The sequence below is a fragment of the Loxodonta africana genome, chromosome 5 (genome assembly GCF_030014295.1).
Source record: "Loxodonta africana isolate mLoxAfr1 chromosome 5, mLoxAfr1.hap2, whole genome shotgun sequence".
Classification (NCBI taxonomy): domain Eukaryota; kingdom Metazoa; phylum Chordata; class Mammalia; order Proboscidea; family Elephantidae; genus Loxodonta; species Loxodonta africana.
This window is the reverse complement of record NC_087346.1, coordinates 70,057,379-70,075,728: the sequence shown is the minus strand read 5'-3', so window position 1 is coordinate 70,075,728 and position 18,350 is coordinate 70,057,379. Positions and strand designations below refer to the sequence as shown.

The 18,350-nt window shown below is 38.7% G+C and overlaps 1 protein-coding gene across 1 annotated transcript in view; it reads right to left on the bottom strand.

The window, feature by feature from the left end:
- Nucleotides 1–10,316: 10,316 nt before the first annotated feature.
- HPSE (heparanase) overlaps nucleotides 10,317–18,350 on the bottom strand; it is a 48,362-nt gene continuing 40,328 nt past the window's right edge. Inside the window, exon 12 of the mRNA XM_003414108.4 lies at nucleotides 10,317–16,061. Coding sequence (XP_003414156.1) covers nucleotides 15,902–16,061 — 160 coding nt within the window. The 3' untranslated portion in view covers nucleotides 10,317–15,901. The remainder of the gene's footprint in view (nucleotides 16,062–18,350) is intronic.

The following is an 18,350-nucleotide window of genomic DNA, read 5'->3' as shown; positions in this document are numbered from 1 at the left end:
TGGATCTGGGTCTTCATGAAGAGTCTCGTGAGGATGGGGGAGAGATAAAACCTTTAGGCCAAGGGCCAGCATCACTGTGAGGGTACTTCCTGGCTGTCCAACCATCTTCATCCGCGTGTTTCAATGCCTTCTTATCTAGATTCTCAAACTCAACGAGCACATTGCCTTTGGCCTTTGGAAAGATGGGAATACATTCTTTCTGTAGGCACATCAAGCATTCAGATTGTCCAGAAAGTCGAAAATATCTGCGTGATGTGATTTCTTAGTTATACTACCTGGAAGCCTCCCTGTGTGTATTTCCACAGATTTGGGGGAAAGAATCCACCTTTTCATCTTTTTTAGGAGATTTAGATTAGGAGCGAGAATGCTATGTGTTGTCCTAACTCTGGCGAGAAGAATTCAGAGTTCATCCAGAAGATTCTGGAACTTCCAGAGTTGTCAGACCTTGCCCTGCAGCTTGATGCGAAGTGCTAGTCCCAGATCCGGTCCTGTAGTCCTCACCATCAGTGGGAGCTCTTATCAGGAGCTAGGCCTCCTCTCGCGTACTTGGTGTCCTCTTTTATCTTTGGCGCAGCTGTAGACAAGTCATCAGAATGGTTTTGGTGTTTGGCAAGAGAAAGACTCCCTAAACCAAAAAAACCAAACCAGTTGCCATCAAGTCAATTCTGACACAGAGCAACCCTACAGTACCAAGTAGAACTGTCCCATAGAATTTCCAAAGAGAGGCTGGTGGACTCAAAGTGCAGACCTTTTGGTTAGCAGCTGTAGCTCTTAACCACTGCACCATTTGAGGAGTGGGAGTAAAAGTTGAGTTTCTGAGTTTCTTGTTTGTTTAACCACTCTCTCCGCCACTGACATTTACAATTTTCCCACCACTACTGTCATGGGCATTTGGGATTGTAGACAGTCCTCCACTCGTAGGTGATTCCCACTCCTACCCCAATCCTGCCCCGCTTTAAGACACCAGTCAAACTTTTTTTTTTAAATCTCTTTTATGGAATTTAATTCTTTTTTCCTTTGTATCATTGTAATTTTCATGCTTTTCTCATTTTGACTGTTAACTCCTTAACAGCCAGAGACTATAAAAACTTCCCACCATGGGTCTGTCAGTTAGTTGTACTGTGGGGGCTTGCATGTTGCTCCGATGTTGGAAGTTATACCACCGGTATTCAGATACCAGCAGGGTCACCCCTGGTGGGCAGGTTTCAGCTGAACTTCCAGACTAAGACAGGAAGAAGGACTCAGTGGTCTACTTCTGAAAAGAATTAGCCACGGAAAACCTTATAAATAGCAGTGGAACATTGTCTGATATAGTGCCCCTTAGGTTAGAAGGCACTCAAAATACAACTGGGGAAGAGCTGCCTCCTCAAAGTAGAACTGACCTTATTGACGTAGATGGAGTCAAGCTTTCGGGACCTTCATTTGCTGATGTAGCACAACTCAAAATGAGAAGAAACAGCTGCAGACATCCGTTAATAACCAGAACGTGGAATGTAAGAAGTATGAATCTAGGAAAATTGGAAATCATCAGAAGTGAAATGGAATGCATAAACATCAATATCCTAGGCATTAGTGAGCTGAAATGGACTGGTATTGACCATTTTGAATCAGACAGTCATATGGTCTATTATGCAGGGAATGACAAATTCAAGAGGAATGATGTTGCATTCATCATCAAAAAGAACATTTCAAGATCTATCCTGAAGCACAATGCTGTCAGTGATAGGATAATATCTGTATGTTGTTATAATAGGTAGTTAAAGACTAGCTGAGCACATTCTATAGATTAGAACATGTTGTTGTCTATTGTATGGTTTGGTGTTTGTTCTCTCCAACAATACTTCAGAAAGCAGAGAATTTCAAGGAGGGCGTGTATATGTGTGTATATAAGAGACAGAGACAGAGTTACAGAGAGAGAAAGCCTTCCCCTGGAGCTGACATCCTGAATTTGGACTTGTAACCTACTAGACTGTGAGAAAATAAATTTCTCTTTGTTAAAGATATCTACTTGTGGTATTTTTGTTACAGCAGCACTAGATGACCAAGACAATATCCAAACACATACAAGGAAGACCAGTTAATACAACTATTATTCAAATTTATGCACCAACCACTGAGGCCAAAGATGAAGAATTAGAAAATTTTTACCAACTTATGCAAATTGATCAAACATGCAATCAGGATGTATTGATAATTACTGGTGATTGGAATGTGAAAGTTGGAGACAAAGAAGAAGGATTGGTAGTTCCAAAATATGGCCTTGGTGATAGAAACACTGCTGGAAATCACGTGATAGAATTTTGCAAGACCAATGACTTCTTCACTGCAAATACCTTTTTTCCACCAACATAAACAGTGACTATACACATGGACCTTGGCAGATGGAATACACAGGAATCAAATCAACTAAATCTCTAGGAAGAGTTGATGGAAAAGCTCAGTATCATCAGTCAGAACAAAGCCAGGGGCCAACTGTGGAACAGACCATCAATTGCTCATAAGCAAGTTCACGTTGAAACTAAAGAAAATTAAACCAGTCCACAAGAGTCAAAGTACAACCTTGAGCATATCCCACATGACTTCAGAGACCATCTCAAGAATTGATTTGATGCACTGAATGCTAGTGACTGAAGACCAGACAAGTTGTGGACTGATATCAAGGACATCATACATGAAGAAAACAAGAGGTCATTAAAAAGACAGGAAAGAAAAGACCAAAATGAATGTCAGAAGAAACTCTGAAACTTACTCTTGAATGTTGACTGGCTAAAGTGAAAGGAAGAAATGATGAAGTAAAAGAGCTGAACAGAAGATTTCAAAGGGTGGCTCGAGAAGACAAACTAAAGTATTACAATGGCATGTGCAAAGACCTGGAGGTAGAAAACCAAAAGAGAAGAACATACTTGGCATTTCTCAAGCGTAAAGAACTGAAGAAAAAATTCAAGCCTCGAGTTGCAATATTGAAGGATTCTATGAGGAAAATATTAAACAATGCAGTAAGCATCAAAGAAGATGAAAGGAATACATAGTCACTATACCAAAAAGAATTGGTCAACGTTCAACCATTTCAGGAGGTAACATATGATCAGGAACCAATGGTACTGAAGGAAAAAGTCCAAACTGCACTGAAGACGTTGGTGAGAAACAAAGCTCCAGGAATTGATGGAATACCGACTGAGATATTTCAACAAACAGATGCATCACTGGAAGTGCTCACTTGTCTATGCCAAGAAATTTGGAAAACAGCTACATGGCCAACCAACCGGAAGAGATCCATACTTAAGCCTATTCCCAAGAAAAGTGATCCAACTGATTGTGGATATTATTGAACAATATCATTAATATCACTTGCAAGTAAAATTTTACTGAAGATCATTCAAAAGCAGCTGCAGCAGTATATCGACAAAGAACTGCCAGAAATTCAGGCTAGTTTCAGAAGAGGACATGCAACCAGGGATATCATTGCTGATGTCAGACGGATCCTGGCTGAAAGCAGAGAATACCAGAAGGATGTATACCTGTGTTTTATTGAGTATGCAACGACATTCGACTGTGTGGATCATAACAAATTACGGGTAACATTGCGAAGAATGGGAATTCCAAAACACTTCATTGTGCTTATGAGGAATCTTTACATAGATCAAGAGGCAGTGATTTGAACAAAACAAGGGGATACTACGTGGTTTAAAGTCAGGAAAAGTGTGTGTCAGGGTTGTATTCTTTCACCATACCTATTCAATCTGTATGCTGAGCAAATAATCCAAGAAGCTGGACTATATGAAGAAGAACGGGGTATCAGGATTGGAGGAAGACTCATTAACAACCTGTGATGTGCAGATGATACAGCCTTGCTTGCTGAAAGTGAAGAGGACTTTGAGCACTTACTGATGAAGATCAAAGACCACAGCCTTCAGTATGGATTACTCCTCAATGTAAAGAAAACAAAAATCTTCACGACTGGACCAATAAGCAACATCATGATAAACAGAGAAAAGGTCGAAGTTGTCAAGGATTTCATTTTACTTGGATCCACAATCAACACCTACAGAAGCAGCAGTCAAGAAATCAAAAGATGCATTGCATTGGGCAAATGTACTGCAAAAGACCTCTTTAAAGTGCTGGAAAGCAAAGATGCCCCCAGAAGACTAAGGTGTGCCTGACAGAAGCCATGGTGTTTTCAATTGCCTCATATGCACGCAACAGTTGGATGATGAATAAGGAAGGCTGAAGAAGAACTGACGCCTTTGAATTGTGGTGTTGGTGAAGAATATTGACTATGTCATGGACTGCCAAAAGAACAAACAAATCTGTCGTGGAAGAAGTAGAACCAGAATGCCCCTTAGGATGGCGAGACTATGTATTACATACTTTGGATGTGTTATCAGGAGGGATCAGCCACTGGAGAAGGACATCATGCTTGGTAAAGTGGAGGGCCAGCAAAAAATAAGAAGCCCCTCAACAAGATGGATTGACACAGGGGCTGCAACAATTGGCTCAAGCATAACAATTGTGAGCTTGGTGCAGGACCCGGCAGTGGTTCGTTATGTTGCATACTGGGTCACTATGAATTGGAACCGACTTGATGGCATCTAACAACATAAAAACTTCATTTAAGAAAATGTATATTGAATTTTTGTTTTATAAAAGCACATTGCTTAGCACAGGGCATGTCAAGGAGAAAGAGTCCTACTCTCAAGGAGTCCACGGGCTGGAGGGGAAAATACTGTTCAATATTAGGTGACACGGCTATGTTTTACAGGCCTGGGGCACCATCGGGGCTCACAGACGAGCATCTCACCGAGCTTGGGGCAGTGGTAGGGTGTCGTGAAAGCTTTCCCAGAAAGAGTGATGTGTAGCCCGAATTCTGAAGTTCAGGTCCAAATTAACCAAGCAAGATGGTGTAGGAGATGAGTGGAAGGAGGCAGGATGCTCTTGCCCAAAGAGCACATACAAAATCCTGAGGTAGAGAAATAAATCTTCCTGGATTTTTCAGTGTTCCTGTAAAAAGCCCTAGCCTCCTGGGACACAGAGATGCATATGATATAAAGATAGAAAATGCTTGCCTTCCCTTCCCCTAGAAATGTTTTACTTTTCAAATACCATGAAATCAGATCTATAACCATTTGTCGAAGTAATTACTCTGATCCAAAAGGGTAATAAAACATCTATTATCTCCCCAAGAGGGTCAAATGTTTACAGCCCACACTAGCCACCTAGGTCAAACTCGCAAGTCTCCAACAAGACTGGAGCACTATTTCCCTAGGTGTTGACATTTCGAGGAGGAACGAGGCTGAGGAGCATGGTGACATCTCTGGGTCATAAAAGTCAGGGACACGTGGGGCTATCTGGCCCCCAGAGAGATTTTATTTACATCCCCAAAGGTTAGCCTGAGAACTTAGAATTCTTCCCATCACGTCTCTAAGGCTTTCCTCTCTGTTTTCAGGAGGGGCAGGGGAAGCAGCTGCTTCGTTTTCTCATGAGCAGAGAAAATCCATTTTCCTCCATTCCTTGCCTATGATATGAACTCCCAGGTTTGTATGCATAGTACATTCAACCTGACTGACTTTTGCTACATCTCCCCAGGAGTAAGAATCAGCGTATGGGGAACCATGCAGGTCAGTATTTGCTTTTTTTTTCTGCCTATAAAAAGAACTTTTCTATTGACCACTGAGATTCACAACCAAAAATATGGAAGAATGAGTGGCAAGGGGATGCTGGGAGCATTGTAGAATCCCAGATTTGATAAAATAGCCAACCTGAATATTTGCTTTTTAAATAAATAATGATAATCTGTTTCTAATCTGGAACACCTCATGTGCACATTCAGTATAAAATTAATAAATAAGAATATTAAAAATTCAACAGAGAGCAAGAAAGACCATGGCTCATTCCCAAAACTGCAGGTGTTATAGTATGTGACTCCACTCAGGAAAAATGTGTTCAGGGAGAAGACGAGAGAGTTGGGAATTGACTCATGAGAAACTCCATCATATGGGGACAGGCAAAGGCGCAGAAACCAAAAAAGGATATAGAGAAGGGGCGGCCAGAGAGATAAGTGGAAAACTGGGAGAGAACCGTGTCATGAAAGCCTAGAGAGATTATTTCAAGAAGTGGAAGTGGTCAACGGTGTCAAATGCTTCAAGTAAGATAACTATAAAATGTCTGCGGGTCATATTTGTATTTGAATCTCTGGTAGCAGCTGCCACAGTGTCTTTCTTTCTTCTTCTTTTTTTAAATTAGTTTCTATGAAAATATACATAGCAAAAACATACACTAATTCAATAATTTCTACACGTACAATTCAGTTTACATTGATAACATTCTTTACGTTGTGTAACCATTCTTGCCATCCTTTTCCAAATTATTCTACCACCATTAAGATAAATTCACTGCCCCCTAAGCTCATCTAATGTTTTGAGTTGCTATTGTCTATTTGATCCCACAAAGATAATTCACGGTGTTTTCTTACGGTAGGAATTTGTACGTATTTGCTGAACTGAAGTGTAGAGAAATGTAGGGTAGACTATAAGTAAAGGACAAGATTGAGCATCTCAGTTTTAATTGTGACTGATTCTATCTCTAAGTACATAATATACTTCATATTCTGGGAATTTAACCTTTTCCATCAATATGGAGCCTTTATACAGAAAGCTTTCTCTGTTCCCTTCACTTGAAGTGTTGTGAGCATCTTTCCTATCATGCCATATTCTTCCAAAAATGGTGTAAACGACTGCAAAATATTCCCTCATGTGGATATGCCCTAATTTATTTAAATATCCTCTGAGGGCCATTTAGATGGTTTTCAATTTTTCACTACTAGAAATAACTTTTTCCCCTGATTATTCTTGTTGGTAAATTTTAAGCCACACTATTTCCTTGGGCTAGATTCCTAAAATAGCATCACGTATTTCTGTTTTTGCTCAATTGTATGGCTGATTTTTATTAAAGCTATAAAAATGCTATAAACTCCAGTGCCTTGGAAGAATTCAAAAAATGGCAGGAGAAAGACACCAAGAGAGGTGTTTTCAAAATTGGTAGAGAGCAAGTCACAAGTAAAACTATCAGAGAATACAGGTGCTGGGAGAAAGGCTCAATAGGAACTTCAGATGTGAAGGTCCAGTGCCTCATTCTTTATCCAATGCCAGAGGCAGTATCAGCCATGTAATTTGGGGGACCCAGTGCAAAATGAAAATGCAAAGGACCTTGTTAAATAAAAAATTAAGAATTTCAAGACAGCTACAGCAGGACATTAAACCAAGTGCCAGGCCTTTCTGAACACAGGGCCCAGAGCAACTACACAGGTTGCATGACCATGAAGCTGGCCCTGCCTGGAAGTGGTGTGACCCCAAGAAACATAAGTTAAGGCTGAGGGCACCCAAATGTCATTCTGTTTATTTACAACAGAACAATAGAATACAGTCCAATAGAACAGTAACATAGAGTGGAGCCCCAGTTTTCAGGGGTCCCATCTATACTCGACTGCCAAGGCTCTGTATGCTTCAGAGAAGCCACACAACTCTGCAAGCTTTTCAGAAAAAAACAGGGACTAGATGATCTCTTCACTACCCGTCTGTCAGTTTGTCATACTATGGTGGCTTGTGGATTGCGGTAATGCTGGAAGCTATGCCACTGATATTTCAAATACCCGCGTGGTCACCCATGGTGGACAGGTCTCAGCAGTGCTCCCAGACTAAGACAGGCTAGGAAGAAAGGCCCAGCGAACTACTTCAGAAAATTAGCCAATGAAAACCTTATGGATCACACCAGGATATTGTCCATTTTAGTGTCGGAAGATGAGCCCCGTAGATCGGGAGGCACTCAAAACACGTAGTGGCCACAATAGTAGACTCGAGCATACCAACGACCATGAAGGTGCAGGACCAGGAAATGTTTTGTTCTGTTGTACATGGGGTCACCATGAGTTGGAGCTGACTGAACAGCAACTTGCTACAACAGACGATCTCTAAAAGGACTTGCAAAGCTCTGATTCCCTACTCTAGATCATGAGTCCCTGAGAGCAGGGACTCTTTTTTCTGTACAAGTATTGCCCACAGGAACATTACCAAGCAGGTGTTGCATAAATTAATTCATTCCACAAATATTTGTTTAAATGGCGAATAAACCAGAATATTTCACTCTATGTGTACCCTTCATTTGCATAGATTTACTCTTTGGAAGAACTTCCACGTTCATTATAATACTTGATCCTTACAAACAATTTTCATCTGATTTTGGGGGTGGGCCCTGGAGAAAGTGTTTTAAGTTTCAAAAAAATATAATTTGACTCCCAAAATGGGATGTTAGTGTAAAAGTGATTTGCAAACTTCAGTAGTATAACCACCAACTATAATTGTTTCTGGCCTTAAAACCATTTTATGTTAAGTTGGCTTACTTTATACAGAAATCGTAATTGACAATAAAGTGACTACAAAATAATGGCTGAAAAGAAATAAGAGAATGGTGAGAGAAAAAGTCTGAAACACATTCCATATGCTTCTGACTGGTTGTGGTAGAACTGAGCCTCGTTACCTATAGCAACAAACTCAATAACACACCCTACTATTGGCTTTTCCATCTCTGTCTCACTCTCTCTGATTTCTGCTTGTTGGGATCACCTACCAAATAAACTATCTGGCCCCAAGCCCTTGTCTCAGGCTTTGGTTTGGCAGAACCCCAACTCTGACCCCTCAGCATTAGAATTAGAATTCAAAGGCAGGCTCCACATTAATACACCATTGTTAGATTGTTAGGGGCATGGAGTCACTTTTGATAGTCAGAGTGGCCCCATGTGACAGAGTAGAACCATCTCATAGGTTTCCTAGCCTGTAATCTTTACAGAGGCATATCGCCAGGTCTTTCTCTGGCCTGTAATCTTTACAGAAGCATATTGCCAGGTCTTTTTCCTGAAGAGCTTCTAGGTGGGTTTCAGTTAGCAGTTGAACACTTAACCATTGCTCCACCAGGGCACTAGTAGTTCTCTATCCTGTTTCCCGACTCTCTAACAAAAACTGGAATCTGTTACCTTGGTCAGTGCGGTGGACCTGAGTTCGTAGTCCTGCTAACTCTGGTTAGGGGAGTAAATTTGTAACTTTGGAATTAAGAAATTATATTCTTGTACAAGTCATGACATTTATATAGGTTTTGCTATCAATGCTTGTTTTTTAAGATGTTTAACTTATTAGGGAACTTGATCTACTAAATTTTGTGTGGTTTATTAGATTTATAAGAGTTTTTTTTTTTTTTTAATGTGTTTAGGAAGCTTCTGTTAAATTTGCAAGTTTGGCTTATTAGGTTTGAAGTGTTACGGAATCAGATACCTTAGATTTGTTATTGTCCTTTGAAAGGTCTCTGGGAATTTGAAAAAATATATGAGTTGTATGTAAAAAAGCTACCTAAAACCAAGTCAAAAACTGGTGGACTTGTGTCAAACGTGTGAAAATAAGTGAAGAGGAAATTTAAGTGAGATCAAAGGTGTCATAAAAACCCATAGTATTTAAGGACAATAAAAGAGAATAATCTAAAAAAAACACTTTTAAATATTTAATTACGTAAATTGCTCCAGGATTTTCTAATCCATAAATCTGTAAAATTGAGAGTGGTAAAAATTGGAAAAGAATATGACAGGAATGTTTTATCCTTCAAAGAAAGAAAAAAATATTAACTCTGACCTAGTTTTTAGAGGTGGAGTGAATATGGAAATCTGCACATTGTGTTATTCTAGGAGATAAAACACATGAAGCACCTGTTACGGATTGAATTCTGTCTTAGTCATCTAGTGCTGCTAAAACAGAAGTACCACAAGTGGATGGCTTTAACAAACAGAAGTTTATTTCCTCACAGTATAAGTAGGCTAAAAGTCCAAGTTCAGGGCGTCAGCTCCAGGCGAAGGCTTTCTCTCTCTGTCAGCCTTCTTATCAAGTTTCCCCGGACTAGGTCCCTTCTCCTCAAAGGGACCCCAGGGCCCAAAGGGATATGCCCTGCTCCTGGAGCTGCTTTCTTGGTGGTCTGAGGTCTCCCTGTCTCTCTGCTCGCTTCTCTCTTTATATCTCAAGAGACTGCCTCAAGACACAATCCAGTCTCATAGATTGAGTCCTGCCTCACCAACACAACTGCAGCCTATCCTCCCTCATTAACATTGTAGAGGCAGGATTTACAACACGTAATAATGGGAATTTCCAAATCGTAGTGGTTAAGTGCTACGGCTGCTGACCAAAAGGTTGGCAGTTCAAATCCGCCAGGCGCTCCTTGGAAACTCTATGGGGCAGTTCTACTCTGTCCTGTAGGGTCACTATGAGTCGGAATTGACTTGACAGAACTGGGTTTGTTTTTTTTTTTTTTGTAAACTTCTATGTTGAAGACTTACAGTTCTGTAATTGCACTCATTTCTTTGTCTTTGAACCACTAGGACCAAAGACACTAAATGACAAATAATTTTGAGCTAATGTAATGAGTTACAGAAAATAAATGTATTTGATTAACAGCTTACTCTAAGGAAGTTTAAGAAAAACTTAATATTAATACATTTAATTTTAATCCATAACTGAAAGCCTTCCTTTCTGCATATAACCGCCTCTCATTAGCAAAAGCTTACTAATGAGATACATGTAGATATAAAACTAATGACACATACTATATCATTATATACGGGTGGTACAAATGGTTTGTGCTTGGCACTCGACTACAGATCTCAAGTTGGCAGTTCAAACCCAGTCAGTGATGCCATGGAGGGAAGTCCTGGTGATCTGCTTCTGTAAAGAGTACAGCTAAGAAAACCCGATGGAGCCGTTCTGCTAACGCATGGCGTTGCCGTGAGTTGGAACCCACTCGACAGCAACAAATTTTATTTTTTTTTATACCCATACCGCAGGGCCCTGGGGGCACAGTGCTTCAGAGCTTGGCTGCCAACCAAAAGGTCAGCAGCTCAAATCCACCCTGGTGGCACAGTGCTTAAGAGCTTCAGCTGCTAACCAAAAGGTCAGCAGTTGGAATCTACCAGCTGCTCCTTGGAAACTCTATGGGGCAGTTCTGCTCTGTCCTATGTCGGCTCGCTATGAGTTGGAATCGACTCAAAGGCAACAAGTTTAGTTTTAGTTTTTTTTCTTTTTTTTTAATATGCCTATATTTATATTTCCAGAGCCCTGGTGGTGTAGTGGTTAGGAGCTTGGCTGTTCCTTGAAAACCCTGTGGGGCAGTTCTACTCTGTCCTATAGAGTTGCTCTGAGTCAGAATCAACTCGCTGGCAATGGCTTTGTTTTTTTATGTATATTTATTTATTTTTGGTCTTTCTACCTTAGATTAAAACTTCCATTTTATTGCTGGAAAAAAATTGAAGCATAGAGAGAGGTTAATGTGGTCCTTAACAAGTCAGTGCAAATACAGTACTAAAACTGGTAAACAGTTTCTGAGGAAGAAAGGAATTTTTTTTATTTTGTTATTATGGTGAAAAACATAAAAATATTTGCCATTTCAACCACTAATGATATTTTTAAAGATTTTGAAAAGTAGTAGACAATATTTTTTCAAGTTTGAATCAGAGCTTTGAACCGGTTTGTTCCAGTTCAAACCCCTGCTGAGAATTTCATTTCTAACAAGTTCCCAGGCAATGCTAATACTGCTGGTTAGAGGCCACTAATAGAGCAATGGTTCTCAAATTTTATTATACATAAGAATCACCTGGGGATCTTGTTAAACTGTAGATTCTGATTCAGTATATCTGGGGTGGAAATGCAAATTCTTAGCAGGGGTTTGAACCAGAACAAACTGCTTCCAAGCCCTGGTCTGAATGCTCATTAAATTTTCTATATATTCAGAATCAAAATACTTAAACTGGTTTGAAATTTGAATGCTCTTTTATGTCCTTAAGGAAATACCTGTGTGGCTACTGTGTGCCAGACAACATGCTACGCACAAGGCATTAAAAAATGTATGAGATACAGCATCTCCTTCTTATAAGCTTAGAGTCAAGTGAGATTTATTATGTATGTAATAAAGTGCATGATAAGTGCCACAGTAAATGTACAAAGTGCTGTGGGAACAAAGAAAAATGACTAAATTTGCTTGAATTATAGGGGGGCATATTAAAACTAATACATGAACATTTCACTAAAGAAGAAATGCAAATGACCAACAAGCATATGAAAAGATGCTCAACACCATTAGACATTAGGGGAAAATATGCAAATCAAAAGCACAATAAGATATCACTTCATACCTGCTAAGATGGCTATGGTTTAAAAAACGGAAAACCTGGGCATTGGCAAGGATATGGAGAAATTGAAATCCTCGTCCATTGCTATTGGATTGTGAAATGATACAGCTGCTGTAGAAAATAGTTTAGTGGTTCCCCAAAAAGTTAAAACATAGAATTACTAAGTGATCCAGCAATTCCACTCCTAGGTATAGACCCAAAAGAATTGAAAGCAGGAACACAGATACAGGTAGACTGATGTTCATTGAAGCACTATTCACAATAACTAAGGGTGGAAACAACCTAAATGTCCATCCATCAACAGATGAATGAACAAAATGTGGTGTAAATGTATAATATAATATATATAGTATATTTATAATATATATAAATATAATAAAGAGCCATAAAGAGAAATGAAGTCCTGACATATACTAAACATGGATTAACCTTGAAAATACTATGCAGAGTGAAATAAGACAGACACAAAAGGACAAATATCATATGACTCCACTTACATGAAAGATCTAGATTAGGCAAGTGTATAGAAACCAAATTTATTAGTGGTTATCAGGGGAGGGAGGTGGAAAGGGGGAAAAGAGGGCTCATTGCTTAGGGAACACTGAGCTTCTGTTAAAGGTGATGGAAAATTTTGGAAACAGATAATGGTGATGACTGAACAATATGATAGACATAATTAATGTTACAGAATTGTATATGTGAAGAATGTTGAAATAGCAAATGTTTTGTTACACGTATATTTACGACAATAAAAAAATGACAACAAAAAAGAATCATATAAAAAACAAAATAAACAAACAAATGAAACACCTTATATTTGAGCTAGATCTGAAAGTTTGCCACATAGAGAGGAGAGTTTGAAGGATAGTCTGGGCAGAGCAGAGGGAACAGCACGAGGCATACAGGAGCAACAGGTAGAAGAGCATGTGTGTTCAGACTTCTCAGTTGATCTGTGGTTGGAGAAGAGAGCTTATGAAGACAGTGACAAGATCGGAGGCTGAAGAAATAGGGCAGTGCCAGGTTATGGAAAACATCATGTGCCTACAAAAAACAGGGACATCTAAGATACAACTGTTGGTCTCCTCCTGTCTGGAGCAAAGGAGAGTGAAGGAAACCAAAGACCCAAGGAAGCAATTAGTCCAAAAGACTAATGGCCCACGCGAACCACAGCATCCTCTAGCCTGAGACCAGAAGAATTAGATGATTCCTGGCTACCACTACTGACTGCTCTGACCAGGGACACAATAGAAGGTCCTGGTTAGAATGGGAGAAAAATGTAGAACAAAACTCAAATTCATAAAAAAGATCAGACTTACTGAAATGATACACTGGAGGAATCCCTGAGACTATCCCCACGAGGCACCCTTTTAATCTGGAACTAAAGCCACTCCCAGGGGTCACCTTTCAGCCAAAAAATAGATAGGCCTATAAAATAAGCAATAACACTTGAGAGGAATGTGCTTCTGAGAACAATCAACTATACAAGACTAAATGGGCAACATTTGCCAAAAAGCAAGGTTGAGAAGGCAGGGAAGCTGAAGGGATGGAAACAGGAAGCCAGGGTGGAAATGGGGAGAGTGCTGACACATCGTGGGGATTGCAACCAATGTCACAGAACAATCTGTGTATGAACTGTTGAATTGAAAACTAATTTGCTGTGTAAACTTTCACCTAAAGTACAATAGCATATTAAAAAAAAAAAGAAATAGGGAGCCATTTTAAAAATAGTCAACATATTTCAGGATGAATAATTAGGAGATTAATATAAGAATAGAAGTGAGAAATTAGGCCTCAAATTTATTAAGTGGCAGAGGGGACAGGAAAAAGAAAAACAGGATAAGACTTCGATCATGATTGAATGTACATGATGAAGTAAATTATGTTGGTGGCTGATCTTTTTTCTTCTAGGTCAACTCTTGGTGTTGAGGAGAACAAACAAACAAACATAGGAGGTGTAAGCACAGAGGTGAAGGAAAACAAGGCTTCCAAGTGTCAGGATCTGGAGGTTTAAGTTTTATTAAAAGAGTAATCATGCAATATCAAGTTTATAAAATTACTTTATTTCAAATGTGAAAATATAAAAACCACTTATATATAAAATATAAGGGTATTGAAGCATCCAAACTATAAGTTCCAGCTTTAGCTCCTTATAAATATACTGAAATTTAATTGAGGCAATGTTCATAGCAAGCATAAATATAAAGAGAGGATTATATTTCTAAAAATTATAACCCACCACACACTGCTGTCGAGTTGACTCCGACTCATAGCGACCCTACAGGACAGGGTAGAACTGCCCCATAGAGTTTCCAAGGAGCCCCGGTGAACTCGAACTGCTGACCTCTTACTTAGTAGCTGTAGCACTTAACCACTACGCCACCAGGGTTTCCTAAAAATTTATGATTTCCTAAAAAATTATGATAAAGAAGAAAATAATATATTCTATCACTGATAAAAAGCATGGAAATACAGTGGTCAGTGCTGTAGATGACCCAACATCATTCACTGTACTCCAAAGGATTACTCTGAAACAATTACAGGAATCTCAGTAATGGCGGGGTGAGGAGGGGAGGGAGGAAAGAATGGCCATGCAACTCATTCCTGACCAGTAAAACACGAGAAGATATGGGAAAGCCTCTGAAAAAGGATTCTTCAAGTCTATGAAGGAGACACAGAAAAAACTGTCCATCTTTCTCTGGCTGCTGCCAGATGTGAATGGGTCCTTGGAACAGCTATAGCTGCCATCATGCTACCAGCCTGAGAATGTAAGCCAACACTAAAGATGGTGGAGCAGAGGGATGCAAGGAACTTGGGTCTTTTGTGGCATACTGACCTACCAGAGCCCAACCTGACTTGAGCTTCTCGTTGTGTGGAATTATAAATTTCCTTACTATTTAAGCCATTTTAAATTAGGGTTTTCTGTTACTTACAGTCAAATGCTTCCCAACTAAAATGAAAACTAAAGGAAGGTTTAAAGTAAATTTTGATAGATGGTTAAAATACATTGAATGTTTTCTAAATGTCTCCTATTGGTAAACCCATTTCATTTATAGTCATTTTTTATTTCATTTGAAGTTTACATAATCCCTTTCCTCTGAATTTTCATTAATCATTTTTTATACTATTGCATCTAACCATCTGTCCTCTCACATATTGTTTCTGACGAAGACAAACGGAACAGAGAAGAGAAGCAGCAGCTCAATTCCAGCTCTCTGTTTAGGTGCAAAGAGATAGTCCCACTTTCATAACCATTTTGAAGAGTATGGCAATAAACTTTTTCCAGTGGGATCCCAAAGAGACAGCATATGCAGGAAAGAATGCAACAACCTTCTAGTAACTTTTTAAAAATAAAAACAACTAAGCACTTTCTTAAGTCTAATAATATAGCCTTCACTTATTTGCCTCCTGGCCATACTGGGAGCATTCATACATAACTTAAAAATAGGGCATGCACAGTGCTAAGCATAGTGATTGACAAAAGGGATTATTAACTGTTATTATGAGCAGTAGTCTACTTAGAGAGACCAAAATACTGTACTAAATTTGGCACTGAGAATGTCCCAATGTTTCCGAAGCTCCCACAAGCTCATTTGTAATGTGTCTTCCTTCCTGAAGCCTGAGTTCTGCATTTGGTATTCTTGTCAATACGCTTGAAAACTTCAGTCTCAGGACTAGTGTTATGCCTTTTTTTTTTCAGACACAAGCAGCGACTTTGGCATTTCTTATCACAAAAAACCCATATGAGAAAGCTGGCAAACCCAGTGAACTTCCTGGGCGGAGAGGTTTTTCCGTAAGAGCTGGCAGGGTGTGATCATCTACCATCTTCAGAATTTGACCATTGAGTAGAACAGATCTGCAAAGAGGAAAGACACACCCAAGTTAGCCAAGTTGTGCACGTTCCACCTACCCTACAAAAAGTCATGAGATTTTTTTTTTAGCCCCCCATTTTTTTTTTTTGGTGACAGTCTATATTATACCATAATTTTTATTTCAACATTTTATCAATTAGGTTTTTAACCTAGTGATCTTTAAGCTATACTGGTAGAGTTGATGGGGCCCTGGTGGGGCAGTGGTTAAGTATTTGGCTGCTAACCAAAAGGTCAGCAGTTCAAATCCACCAGCTGCTTCTTGGAAACTCTATGGGGCAGCTCTACTCTATCCTATAGGATTGCTATAAGTCAGAACAGACTTGATGGCAATGGGTTTAACGGGTCAGGTAGAGTTGTTGCAATTTTACTTGATAGTAAATAATTGAAAACATTTTGAAATAATGTAAAAAGAATACACATATACATACATATGCATATTTAATGTGACGTAAAACTCATTAATATAACATAAAAAATGATAGTCAATAGATTTCTGACTTGTAACTATGACCATAAACCTTCTAAGCCCCTACAGAAGGTGAGCATTCACTTTTTTATGCTGTTAAGATATTTCACTAGCATATATATTGCTATAGTAAAACAAAAAAATTTTTGTTTGGTTAAACCACAGATTCCAGAAAATTTGTTTCCTTTGTATTTTTCTGTTGGAATTCAAATTCAAAATTGAGTCAAAAAATGAAAAAAAAACCTTGTTAATGACAAGTGTTATTATTATTTTTTTTTCTTCCAGGCTTTAGCCACGCTGCCTTTTCTGTGAACTTGCCATATTCTTTTTTTTTTTTTATTGTACTTTACATGAAGGTTTATAGAACAAACTAACTTCTCATTAAACAATTAGTACACATATTGTTTTGTAACATTGGTTACCAACCCCACAGCATGTCAACACTCTCCCCTTTTCAACCTTGGGTTCCCTATTACCAGCTTTCCTGCCCCCTCTTGCCTTCTAGTCCTTGCCTCTGGGCTGGTGCGCCCCTTTAGGCTTATTTTGTTTTATGGGCCTGTCTAATCTTTGGCTGAAAGGTGAACCTAAGGAGTGACTTCATTAGTGAGATAAAAGGGTGTCCGGGGGCCATACTCTTCGGGTTTCTCCAGTCTTTGTCAGGCCAGTAAGTCTGGTCTTTTTTTGTGAGTTAGAATTTTGTTCTACAAGTATTGTTTCTTATGTGTACTTATTATTATTCAAATCAAATTAATACATGCTCTCAGATACAAATACAATATAAACAAGTCTATGAAAAAAAGTAATCTGCTTTTAGCTCTACTAATAGTTACCATCATAATCATAAACAATGTTTATATCTCTATTACCCTTTTCTCAAATGCTTTTTATATTAAAGTTAGCACTCTTTTATGGTTGAAAATTTAGAGGATATACTTAATACCAGAGTTATATATATGTCATATATGTAATATATGCAGAACACTTACAACAGTGTCTTGCATACAGTAAGCACTATAACAGTATTATGTCATTATTATTATTCAGGTAAATAAATATAACAAAGGTAACCTATTAAATCATTTTAATAAATTTTTAATAATTTGGTGTATATCCACCTCTGTTCTATGTTCTAAACATAGACATTTTTATTTAAACAAAATGAGTATACTGTAATATTTTCTTAAAACTTGATTCTTCTTCCACTTAACACATCCTAATACTTTCCCATACCATTAAACATTCATCCAATACATCATTTTAATGGCTGCACAGGATCTCATTGTGTGAGAGTATTAGTTTGTTTACTTAATCCTCTATAGCCACACATTTGGCCATTTCCTGCTTAGCATTATTCTAAAGTTTTCACTTTTAAAAGCCTCTCACACTCTGTCCTCACTAAGTATCAGTCCGCAGAAAAACTGGTTTCCATTGAACCTTGGTTGGCTGCTGAGCTCTGGGTACTGTAACTTCAGACATGTCAACAACATACCCATGACTGCGCCGGAGGCTAACAAGCCTTATTGCAGTTGTACTCAGTTCACACACCTGTTTTTTGGTTTTAGCACCTACATCACATCAATTTTTAGATGCAGTGGGGGAGGAAATGCCATAACCATCACCAGGAAACCACAAATAAGAACAGACTTCGAAAATATCTCTAAATGATAGTAAAAAAACAGTAGCAAGAGTCAATTATGCATGAAATTAAAGGCCATTTGCAAGAGTATACATAAAAGTTTCTGTAATGCATTTAGAGAGGGTATTTTGCTGATCACTGTGAAACAATACTGTTTTAAGATAACAATAC